The sequence below is a fragment of the Aristolochia californica genome, unplaced genomic scaffold (assembly GCF_029961685.1).
Source record: "Aristolochia californica isolate CCGP_79_NKW_82.1479 unplaced genomic scaffold, dmAriCali1.0.hap1 SCAF_13, whole genome shotgun sequence".
NCBI classification, from domain to species: Eukaryota; Viridiplantae; Streptophyta; class Magnoliopsida; order Piperales; family Aristolochiaceae; genus Aristolochia; species Aristolochia californica.
This window is the reverse complement of record NW_027181804.1, coordinates 9,455,425-9,466,295: the sequence shown is the minus strand read 5'-3', so window position 1 is coordinate 9,466,295 and position 10,871 is coordinate 9,455,425. Positions and strand designations below refer to the sequence as shown.

The window sequence follows — 10,871 nt, the reverse complement described above, 5'->3', positions numbered from 1 at the left end:
GAAAAAGTACATACAATCAAAGCGAGAAAAGAGCAACGGCTCGAAACAGGCATACTGCTGGTTCAGTCACGCCGTTAAAACCTAAAAACACGGGTTCGCCTTCTGCGGGTCTCGAGTCTGCCCCATCTCGGTATTTCTTTGCCCGCAAGAAACGGGATCAATCCGTGATCCTCCACCGACTCGGTTGACGTCGTGAGGAGAGTCTTTATTAACGCCGTCAATGCGTGGATTTGATCGTTTCGCATTTTCGCGAGTAAGGGCTAGGGTTTCCCGGTCATCTATCCCTCCTATCGAAAATGGAAAACCAAATTCAAATGAAAATGCGAATTTGAATTTATCACAGGTATATTGGTTTAGATCATTTTCTTCATCTGCTGATCTCTATGTGTCTCTCTTGTTTTTTAGTGTTTAGCTTCTTGATTGGTTTCGTTCGAAATCGTTTCAACAATTGCAAGAAAAAAAAAAAAAAAAAAAAAGTAGCAGTGTTTATTCTTTTTTTATCTCCTTATCTCTTTATTATAGTTAAGGTGGTTCCGGTGTGTTTGGCTTTTGGTGGTTCTTCGGTTCTGATGTGTTAATTTTTGTGTCAAAATGAGATTTTTATCCCTTTTTTCTGCTGGTCCATTAATAAGAGGTTAAATCTGGATTCTGTTTGTTCATATTCAAATTCATTGTGTGCATTTCCGTGTTTTCTTTCTTTAAGTTATATTTGGTTGATCAGCGTTAGAAATTTGAGCGAATTATTTGGGATGCCTGTGCTATTTGGAACTTTTATCTTATTCTGATTTTAGTCTATTAGCTGACAACTGTCTTGGCCTTCTGATAGGGTTTTCTATTGTATCATGACTGTATAATTGCTTGCTTATTTAGTTTTAAGCATGGTGTACGCTTATCAAGGTCAGCGTCTCTAATGCAAATTTAGTGGCTTTCTTCTGGTGCAAGAATGATCTTTTCTTTTCTATGATACTACTCCTTGTTATTACTTTTATAAAAATAATCTTTTCTTTTTATGATACTACTCTTTTTTATTACTTTTTATTTTTATAAAAAACACTAGTTCATTATTACTATATCTTTATAAAAAACTGTCACTATTTTTTTTTGCTAACAGGGAGGTAATTAGGGGTATGTATTTTTAAAATTTTAAATGTTATTAGTGGTATAGTTATTTTTCAAGAAAGGAATCGGCCAGTCCTTGCTCCTGGTATGGATGATAAATACTTTGAGAATAGTTGCAACAGATTTTGACATGGCAATGAGATTATTAATTCACTTCCTTGACTAGTATTCTATCTCTTGAAATTCCTTGTCAAACTGCAAATCAGTGTTTCATATTGTTTTTGTTTCTAGGATCATATTAGGGCTGTAGAACTAAGTATTTTTTTACAATTATTTATTACTAATGGTATCATGATTTTTCTGGTCAATGTCTAACATCAGTGAAGTCTGTAATATGTAATCTATTCTTCAGGCAATGACTGTAATGGTTAAAGCATTTCTGGGAGTAAAATACTGTTTATGACAATGGACAGACCTGTAAACTATTGTGCAGGCAATGACCTTATGTTGCTGTAAATAGCAGGACTTAGATGAGTCAAACCTGAGTTTGTGCATAGAGCAGGGATTATTGGGCTTTTGGCTGTTATTACTTTTGTAGATAGAAATGGAAGTCAGGAATGTAAAGGTATCGGATAGTGGAACAAAGTGTCTGGTTGACTTGAATCAAAGAGAAACAGCTAAGTGTGCTTCATATTTCAAAAGTGAAACATCAGGCACACATGCTACATGTTTCAATAGCACTGCAGCAGATCATAAGTTAGCAATCTCACAGGAGAAAGCTACTTTTGTGGAACAATCCTCTGATGCCAGATTTTCATCACTTGGTGGTTGTGCAAACAATTGTTTCCAGAAATCTGTGCTTAAAAATTATTCCAACTTCACAAGCAGCGGTCTTCTACAATGTTTAATGTTTTACCAAAACGGTGAATGGAATGACATTTCTGAAGAACTCCTGCAGTTGGTCAGGGAAGACTTCAAGGAAAAGAAGGCTATTACTGAAGTGGTATACCAAGGCAATCCTGTGATTTTTGATTTTTTGAGAATGGTTAAAGTTGATTTGCTGTCTGGCTTACAACAGTCAATTGCATGGATTGATGAATCTGGTAGTTGGTTCTTTCCAGAACTGCACATTGATTTTGAATTTTGCACTTGTGGAGGAGAGCAACATACTCATTTAAATGCAGAGCCTAATGGGACCCGTGAAATTGAGGTAAAACTTGAGATTGCTATAAATGGTAGGGATAAGTTGACTTTTGGGGAATTTGGTGAGGGTCCGAGACCTGGAGCTAAGCAAATTGAACTAAATCCTGATATTGTCTGTAATCAATATTATCAAATTTCTGCAGAAAATGATGGAACTAATGGAGCAGGTCCATATGATCAAAGTTATGCAGAAAATGATGGAACTAATGGAGCAGGACAATATGATCAAAGTTATGCAGAAAATGATGAAACTAATGGAGATCAAAGTTATGCAGAAAATGATGGAACTAATGGAGCAGATCAGCTTCATGGAATTCCCATTCCACAAACTTCTGATTTTGGATTGACCAAATTGTTTAGTAGCCGTGAAGACTACCAAGTTGTGCGGAAGATGTTTTTGTCTGGTTTGGGGCAATTCATCAACACAAACAGTGTAGTTGGCATTTATCGAGCACCATTGGAGAACACCTTGGTGCTTAATAGAAAGAAGCTTTTCAATGAGCAGGGGGAGTTTGTAAAAAGCAGGCGTGGCAATGCTAATGTGAGGTATGGTTGGATATCAGTCTCTTCTGAGGATGTGAAGAGGATCATGCTCTACGGGATTGGACATTGTAGGAGGCTAAATTTGAAGCCTATGTATGGTATTGGTGTTCATCTTACATCGGCATACTGTTCTCACATCAGGTGACATTCATTACTCTGATTGTTAAAATTCTATTACAAGTGGTTTTAGACTATGTCAATGTAGGTGATGTTTTAACTAAAAGTTTTGTTTTTCATGCATTCTATTGATTGATTGTACTCAGCACTTATTTTCCTCTTTTTTTTGTTTGGGGTGGGGTGTGTGTTACAGTGCATGTCATTCTGATGTTGACGAAAATGGAATGTACCATATGGTGTTATGTCGTGTCATCTTGGGAAACATGGAAGTCGTTCTTCCTGAATCTGAACAGTTTCAACCAAGCAGTGAAAACGTTGATAGTGCTGTAGATGATCTTATGAATCCAAAGCATTTTACAGTGTGGAGTATGAATATGAACTCACACATCTTCCCAGAATATGTAGTGAGCTTTAGGATGCCTCAGAGTATTAGAGGTGATTTTCATCCTCTCTCACTTGCTTTCTCCTCTCTTCCTCTCACTTTTTCTTTCTCTCTCAAATTTTGAATTGTTTTATTGTAATATATGGTGTGCTCATTTATCCTTTGGAAATGCACATCAATTCTATTTTTGTTGTTGTTGTTGTTGTTCCTTTTTTTAATTAGAGTTGCTGGAGGATAGTAGTTGCACATCAGCTGAGTCAAGCATCACACATGCTGATAGTCGATGTCAGCAGGGCGATTCACCTTCTGATTCTGTAAGTTTTTATTTCTTTTTTCTTGGGATGCAAGGAAAAAATCTGTGCTATTTTGTATTTTAAAGTAGATCTAAATTCTTAATTCATGTTGAGCTGATTTGTGGTTTTTGTGCTTGAGAACAAGTACAATTCCTTTCGAATGAAGAAATAATAGATGCCTTTCACTGCTATGTGAGTATAGGTAGTGTTATGTCTTGTCATTGACCTGTAGAGACTGATGTTCATCAATCCTCTCTGGGTTGTGCAGCCAGCCTGGTGGGGCATTTGATTTTGAATCTAATGGTTGTATGATCGATTAGTTTTTGGTTTTTAATTTACTTTGTCACACTTCACATCTTCTCTTTTGTTTGCACATGTCTCGTTTTCCTTGTTATTATTTCTATTTGTTCAATTGCTAGAGGGAGACCATTAAGTGTTCAACCTAAGTTGGAACCTGAAAATGATGGTGACTCATTTTATTATGCTTGTTCTTATCTGTTGAAAGATAGGTAGAATAAGGCTGTTTTTGTAATTAAGAAGGTAGTCTTTTTATGATACTCGCATGAGGGTAGACTAGACATTTGTTTCTATATTCTGTTTTGTTTAAGTGATTGGGGGCATATTTTTTCCATTGTACGGCAATGTACTTATGGTGGAATTAGAAACTAACCATGACCTAACTCCCACTTAAGTACTTTGCCATACACTGGACAAATACGCTCCCAATGACTTAAACAAAACAGAATATAAAAACCATTGTCTAGGAGCATCATAATACGACTACCTTCTTAATCACAAAAATTCCCTTATTCTATCTATCTCTCAACAATATCAGAATATGTTTCCTCACATTTTCCCTCACTTTTTAGGTGGGTAGCTGTAAGAAATTTCCACCCATGGCTAAGCTGCCTATAGGAAAAGGTAGAGCACCTAGTGGCCTTATAAGGTTTCGCCAGAAAATGCCTAAATCGCCCTGGATGCCTTTCCCGATGCTCTTCCATGCAATTTCGAATAAAATTCCTCGTGAACACATGGATATGGTTGATCGTTACTACAATGAGTATCTGGTATGGAATGTCTTCAACTGTTTTTTTAGTTTTAATGTAATTTATATATTGGCTAATATATATGAGTATGGCTAACAGAGGAAGAAACTAACTCGGATTGACTTCATAAAAAAGTTGAGGGTGATAATTGGTGACAAGCTGCTGAAGTCAACAATAATGAGTATACAACACAAGGTAAAGTAGTGATGCTATGAAAGATGGTCTTGATGTTCTTTGCCTAGTTTAGATGAAATGAGCATAAGAAATACCTGGTTCTTGGTCTTATTCTTTTACTTGGTTTTTTAGAAGCAAGATTCATGAGTGGAATGATGGCCAAAACCTGTCAGTCTTTTTATGGCTTGCTAGCTTATGAAGTTCTGATGCTATTTGACGACGATGTGAATTGATTAATATGGAGATCTTCATACCTGGTCTATTACTATTTTTCTAATTAAGGCAAGATTGTATCTTTAGTTTTGTCAGTTTTGCGGTCGCCGAAATAAGGGTTTTGTCATCTCACTGTGACTTTCCTAGATCTGTGACCCATGGCTTTTTGTATCATGTGTTTTCAGTCACCCTGTATCCTGAGGCATGAACCAGTGAATGGGATAGCATCACAAGCTTCAAACTAAACTGGCTGTGACTTCATACTTGCAGTAAATTGTGCTGGAGTCTTGCAGAGAGATGATCTACTGCTGCTGTTTGATTCGTGTTATCATCATATCTTTGTTCATATAAAATGTGTCGACTTCAAAATGTGATCAGTGGACAACTAACTAATTTTAGTTTGTAGTTAAATATAAGGTTGCTGTGGACATCAAATTCCTTGGTTTGTTTGAAACATCAGGCTCTAGTTCTAGTCTTGTTCCTTGTTAGTTTTTGGAATTTATCCAAATGTCTGCTTGATTTTCTTTCAAGTGAGCGTTTGCAGCATAATACATGTGGATCTTTCATGTTCAATTCCATCTTCCTTGGGGTCCATTGCTGTTTTACTAGTTCTGGCTCACAAAACCCATAATGGGGATTCGGTGGGCAATTTTAAACATTATTGCAGATATAGAGGTGCTCTTAAGGGTGTAAGGTTTCGAATGTGGCCTTTGCAGTAAGTGTGGTTTGTTTTCTAACATCTTTTGGATATTTCTGGGACATGCATTTATTGCAATGGGCATGGAAACGCATGAAAAATGAGTAACAGAGTGATGATGAAACATGTAATGCATGGGAATCGATCCCCACTTCAATGGTGAAATTTTTGAATACTGATTGGTTGGTCTGTTGACCTGACCTGTACAAATGCCTGTCAAATGTTAATTCTGCCTTTAGTTTTCTGTCAGTGCGAGAGGAGGATAGTAAGCGAAGCACAGGATAAATCTGAAATTTTCAACGAGTTCTTTTATTTTACCATTTTGGATCCAAGGATGATTTTTTACACTTTTACACAAGGATAGTGATTTACATTCTAGGAAGAGAAGCTGAAAGTCACGAAATCTGGTTGAAGATAAGAAGGGATTCTTGGTTCGCTGGGCAGAAAGCGTTTGGAGTCGAGTGATTCTCCCTTTTTCCGGATTAGCTGGATGAAAGGCCTCCCTTTGGCAGGAGCAAATGATAACAGTGCAGTTTCCCTCGTCATTCCACAAGATCTAGGTTACTTTGAACTAGAGACTTTCGTTTAGAAAAACTCTCTGCTGGCGTGACTTTATAGATCTTCCGTGGAAAGATAGAAAAATTATAAGTGTAATTATAGTTTGATTACTGTTAGAACTCTGGTGGAAACATAGCAACGTTCCCATGTTACTGATTACCGCTAGATTTCTATCGGAGAAAAAAATCACAATAATTTTTCAGTCGCTTAGGAAAGATAATAGCTTCATTTTCTCTATATCTCCATTTAACCTAAGCATAATTACAACATATAAGTTCACATATACTTTCAAGATTAAACATGTATATGCGAATACTGTTCTCTTACACAGAAAACATGGTCAGGGACACGGGTGTAGAGATCTTGTCGCCAGCTATCCATTAATGAATGTGCTTCTAATATCTTCTTTTCCTGAAAAGCCATTAATTGGTTATAATTCATATGACCACTTTCTGATAATAGCTTCCAAGTGAAAGAACTGAAAAAGAAAACACGTTAGTATGGATCGAAAAGAGAAGTTTTTGCTCCAGAAAGAAGTTTGGGTTAATTCCACCACCTGATGGAAGAATAAAATGAGGTTAAGGATGATAATTTTACCCATGACACAAGGTTCAACGTGTTAGTGGATTGAATTTTTGCCCCGTCTTGTACATGTTGCAGGAAATTATACAGATTCTCAAGTGAAAGAATGTTGGTAAAGATAGAAGAGAAGCCGATGATGCATCTCCATTTATACAAAATGTAGATAGAAAAAAAAAATATAACAGTAACTCTTGACATTCTTACTCTGCTCTGGAGGGGGGAGGCAGGTAACAGTAAGTCTTCAGGCTCTTGGATTTGATTGAGCTCCCGTTATGCATCCGAAGAAACATCCAATCCGCTAGAGGGGTCCCAACCTGGAGGCTTGATGTTGGGCCAATCACCCCTACATCCTAATCTGATGTAAAGACTCTTTTTCCCTATAAAAAAAGAGATTTTTATCCCATCAATTGTTGGGCACAAGACAACATTAAGTCACCAACATCTAATGGGTTAAATATTGAGTTTTGTTATTTTACAACATGAAAAGGGAAATGGTAGCAGCTATTTATATTTGTTTATATTTTTAAATGGTTTAAACTTCTCAAAGTTGATTCTTGCATATAGGTTAAATATTTAATTTAAGGATTGTAGCAGCTTGTCTGTATTTGTCTGACTTCATTCGTTTTATTTCAACTAATTTATGTGTTTTTAAGCTTGGTGTTTTATATCTATATAGTTATATAGTAATATGTCTGTATTCTCTTTTGTATATATAATGTCACCACCGGTCCAATGGCTTAAACAGGCTAGGCTTTAAAACATTCAAAGTTAATGGGTACCTGGTAGTTTCTTGTCTGATATGATCAACTGTTTAAGGCCACTGAGGCAGGACTTGGCAATGGTTTGGATGTACTCAGGATCCCATCTGCTCAGCTTGACAATAACATCAGCTTTTGCATAACCCTTATTCCCATCTAGGATACTCCTCTGAGCTTCCACCTTAGCAGAAGCTTCATCTACATGGAAAGATAAGAATGGTCATCAATAAAATGAGATAGCTAATATATATATAGCGGGCTCAAGCACTTCGCTCGCTGGCGTGTGTCAGCTTTGAATTGACTTTCATTGAGTTTCATAGCTAGCATTGAATGAAAAGCTGCGGTATAGGTAGTACAAAGAACGAAAATCCGTACCAGTAGCTTCCGATTGTGAGACCCATATAGTGAACCCTGCATGCAGGTGGCGCCATTTGTCTGGCCTTACAGCAGCTCCATATGAGCCCCCTAATGTTCCAACAGCAGTTCGAACATGACTGCATCCAGAAAATGGGTCACATGAAACAGCATGAAAAAGGTGATATATCTCTAAAATGGAGCTGGCATGTGTACAGATAAAAATCAAATAAAGGTTTACCTGCTGAGGCTTTCTAGAACAGCAGCTTCTGCTTCTGCCACAGCATCCACCCCCTCTGAAATGACCCCTGGAAAACCTGACATTAATATCTTGGATTTTGCTTGGCTCTGTATGTCCTTTCAGGCAGGTCTATAACCAATTTTGGCTGACAATGCAAGTAAGACTAAAAGACAACATTTCTATTCCATCATAAACCTAATTAGTATTATTATCTTTTTTCTTAATGAATCTCTTTCTATAAGACTAAAAGACAACAATGATATTCCATCATAAGCCTAATTTGTATTATTATCACTTTTTTAATAAAAAAAAAAAAAAAAAAAAAAAAAAACTCTAGTGAACAGCTTCTCATGTAAGACTAGATCATAGCATGTACAAGGACCACTATAAAATCAAACTCAGAGAAATGAAATCAACAATAGCTTCAAATCAATAGAGCTCAAGACACTGGATATCTTGGTTCATAAAAGGCGAATGAAAGATGCTCATAAACTAGTTCTAAAAGTGTCCACTACAATCAACAATACTTTCAAAACAGGAGAGAGCTCAAAACACCAGAATTGAACATTTTGGTTCATAAAAGGAGAACAAAAGTGTAGGAGAAAGCGCATGCTGAACTAGTATACTCACAAGAATCAATGCTTTTCTCCGCAAAAGTTTCTAGCAATTCACCTGTATTAAGTGGTGTATACCTGTGAAATTGCATAACACAAATTAGCTATCCAATGAGGTAAATTGTGATTCACTGAGATACTAAAGAGTCAATTGTTATGTAATGAGAAAAATGCTAAGGTCATAGCTTTAGGCCGAAAACTAGGTGTAGGCCGGAATGACAAATATCCTTCCTCCTTTTCTCCTTTCCGAATCAATTGACTTCAAGTTCATCATGAAGAGGAAACATACCCAAGGCCCACTGCAAGTTCTCTTGCAACTTTCTGGTTATTTTCTGTTGATTCCCCCACAATGTAGATTGATGTTCCCTTCAGGAGTTGCATAACACCTACTTTTAGGGATTCCCATGTCTCTGTGATATCAGGCCACTTTATGTCTGTGTCAAGCTTCTTAAGGTTTACAACCAGATGATCTTCATCAATGTACCTATTTTGATAAGGAAAGATGCCTGAATTTAGGCCAGGCACATCTTGCTTCAAACATACAAGGAGTTTATGTGAAGTTACTTTTTCCTCACCAGATAGCTTCACTAGGCTTTATTTTCTCATAAAGAGCTGTTTCTAGAATAGACATACTAGCTTCAGAGGTTTGCAGTTTGACAGCTAAGAAACTTTCCTTTACATCCACAAAAACATCTCTGGATTGAACATCTCTACCCTCTAGTGGAAGCTTCAGCTCTACTTCTGCAACACAATCTGAGAACTGCACAGAGTTTCACATCAGAAGTATAAGTTAAAGTTGATAAGATAAAAGATAGTCCAAGTACATAGACTTTAGAACCAAATCAACATGTTAACTCTAAATGTGCAGGAAACACTATCTCATCATTAGTGACAATAGCTCAGTTAGTTTAGAAGCACAGATCCAACTTCTCCACGTTCAAAGACATTTTAATACAAAGTTTTTTTTTTTTTTTTTTCTCTACTACTGATACCTTGACAAAAAACACCGAGTACGCAAATCACAGTGGCAAATCTTAGCATAAAGTAGATACAATCCAGTTTACTTAGTTTTTTTTTTTTTTTTCAACTACGGATGCTTCGACGGTGAAAACACTTAGTACCCACATCACAGTGGCAAAGCTTAGCAGGAAATAGATACGGTCCAGTTAGGTTATAGACAGAGAACTTGGAGTCAGTTGTTCTGTGCAAAGGGCCAACCTCAGTTCATTTTCATGAGGAAGGTACACACTAATTCCTGCATCGGTTTCCTATTTTTAAGCTAATAGTTTAGAAATTAGATGACTTTCGAAGTCTCTGGTCATCGGCTTACACCCTATAGAGCATAAATTCAGAAATATCGGTAGCTTCATGGCAAGAAAATTACTTCCATGAATGCTATTTCTTCGAAATTCCAGAAAATATCGTCCCTCCTTTTCACATAACTGATAATAAAGAAAAAAACTAATAGAAAATCATATAAATACGAAAAATCTATAATCACCTCATAGTTCTTCCTTCTCACAGGTGCTGCGGACAGACATTTTACAGAAACGCAACATACAGGCGAGAGGTAAGTCGCATTCTTTCCGATATGGTAACAAGCCTGAGTCTCGAAAAGCGTTTTAAAGGTAAAATTGGTGCTTGAAGCGAAGCTGAATGATCTGGGGAGGCCAAGCTTGAAGCTTTTGCGAGTGTTCAGAGAATGGAAGTACACAGTGGAGGAGAGAGATACAGCCATTACTCGGTTGAGCTCCCTCGCCGGAACAAAACCGGATAACGCTTGTAATCTTCAGCATAAGAAGACAAGGGCCCTCCTTTCAGCCCAGAGCCGGCAATCCATTGCCAAAACCCATGTCCACCGTGGAAAGTCCATGAAGGTTCTATTTACTCTTCCGGACAATTATCCAGTCTCAGCACATATATAGGCCCCATCGATTCATAGTAGCTAGGGCAGTCGAACGGTTTGAACTCAACCCGTTAAGGTAAACCAGAATTCAAACCAGTTTGTTAATGGGTACGTGAAGAAACTGGTTTGAA

The 10,871-nt window shown here is 37.1% G+C and overlaps 2 protein-coding genes across 9 annotated transcripts; one reads left to right on the top strand and one right to left on the bottom strand.

Moving 5' to 3' along the window:
- Positions 1 to 236: 236 nt before the first annotated feature.
- On the top strand, positions 237 to 5,603 carry LOC137948695 (inactive poly [ADP-ribose] polymerase RCD1-like). 5 transcript variants are annotated; one of them, XM_068794838.1, is made up of 7 exons: positions 237 to 343; positions 1,553 to 2,946; positions 3,116 to 3,357; positions 3,527 to 3,618; positions 4,467 to 4,664; positions 4,743 to 4,838; positions 5,301 to 5,603. In XM_068794838.1, exons 2-7 carry the CDS (start codon positions 1,664 to 1,666, stop codon positions 5,301 to 5,303), a joined length of 1,914 nt encoding a protein of 637 aa, XP_068650939.1. In that variant the 5' UTR covers positions 237 to 343; positions 1,553 to 1,663; the 3' UTR covers positions 5,304 to 5,603. The 5 variants fall into 5 exon arrangements, with proteins under 5 accessions (XP_068650939.1, XP_068650935.1, XP_068650936.1 ...); XM_068794834.1 differs by having other exon boundaries at positions 5,216 to 5,603; XM_068794835.1 differs by having other exon boundaries at positions 1,472 to 2,946; positions 5,216 to 5,603.
- Positions 5,604 to 6,531: 928 nt separating this feature from the next.
- LOC137948732 (probable inactive shikimate kinase like 2, chloroplastic) lies at positions 6,532 to 10,640 on the bottom strand. Of its 4 annotated transcripts, XR_011111653.1 has the most exons (10): positions 10,336 to 10,640; positions 9,410 to 9,594; positions 9,124 to 9,318; positions 8,851 to 8,912; positions 8,221 to 8,287; positions 8,001 to 8,119; positions 7,647 to 7,823; positions 7,072 to 7,244; positions 6,883 to 6,929; positions 6,532 to 6,696 (listed from the first exon to the last, which is right to left on the bottom strand). XR_011111653.1 is itself a non-coding variant. In XM_068794887.1 (8 exons), the coding sequence occupies exons 1-8, from the start codon at positions 10,570 to 10,572 to the stop codon at positions 7,138 to 7,140; spliced, it is 1,149 nt and encodes a 382-aa protein (XP_068650988.1). In that variant the 5' UTR covers positions 10,573 to 10,640; the 3' UTR covers positions 6,846 to 7,137. The 4 variants fall into 4 exon arrangements, 1 of the variants encoding a protein (XP_068650988.1); XR_011111652.1 differs by having other exon boundaries at positions 6,883 to 7,244; XR_011111654.1 differs by lacking the exon at positions 6,883 to 6,929.
- Positions 10,641 to 10,871: the final 231 nt, after the last annotated feature.

What these genes read in the sequence shown, in the direction of transcription:
- LOC137948695 (XM_068794834.1), top strand. Translation starts at nt 1,664, where the DNA reads ATGGAAGTCAGGAATGTAAAGGTATCGGATAGTGGAACAAAGTGTCTG. An exon ending in GCGATTCACCTTCTGATTCT is followed by an intron (nt 3,619 to 4,466) that starts GTAAGTTTTTAT and finishes CTCACTTTTTAG; the next exon opens with GTGGGTAGCTGTAAGAAATT. An exon ending in GTTACTACAATGAGTATCTG is followed by an intron (nt 4,665 to 4,742) that starts GTATGGAATGTC and finishes TATGGCTAACAG; the next exon opens with AGGAAGAAACTAACTCGGAT.
- LOC137948732 (XM_068794887.1), bottom strand. Translation starts at nt 10,572, where the DNA reads ATGGCTGTATCTCTCTCCTCCACTGTGTACTTCCATTCTCTGAACACT. An exon ending in AAGCCTAGTGAAGCTATCTG is followed by an intron (nt 9,319 to 9,409) that starts GTGAGGAAAAAG and finishes TTATCAAAATAG; the next exon opens with GTACATTGATGAAGATCATC. An exon ending in ATCAGACAAGAAACTACCAG is followed by an intron (nt 7,245 to 7,646) that starts GTACCCATTAAC and finishes CTTTTTTTATAG; the next exon opens with GGAAAAAGAGTCTTTACATC.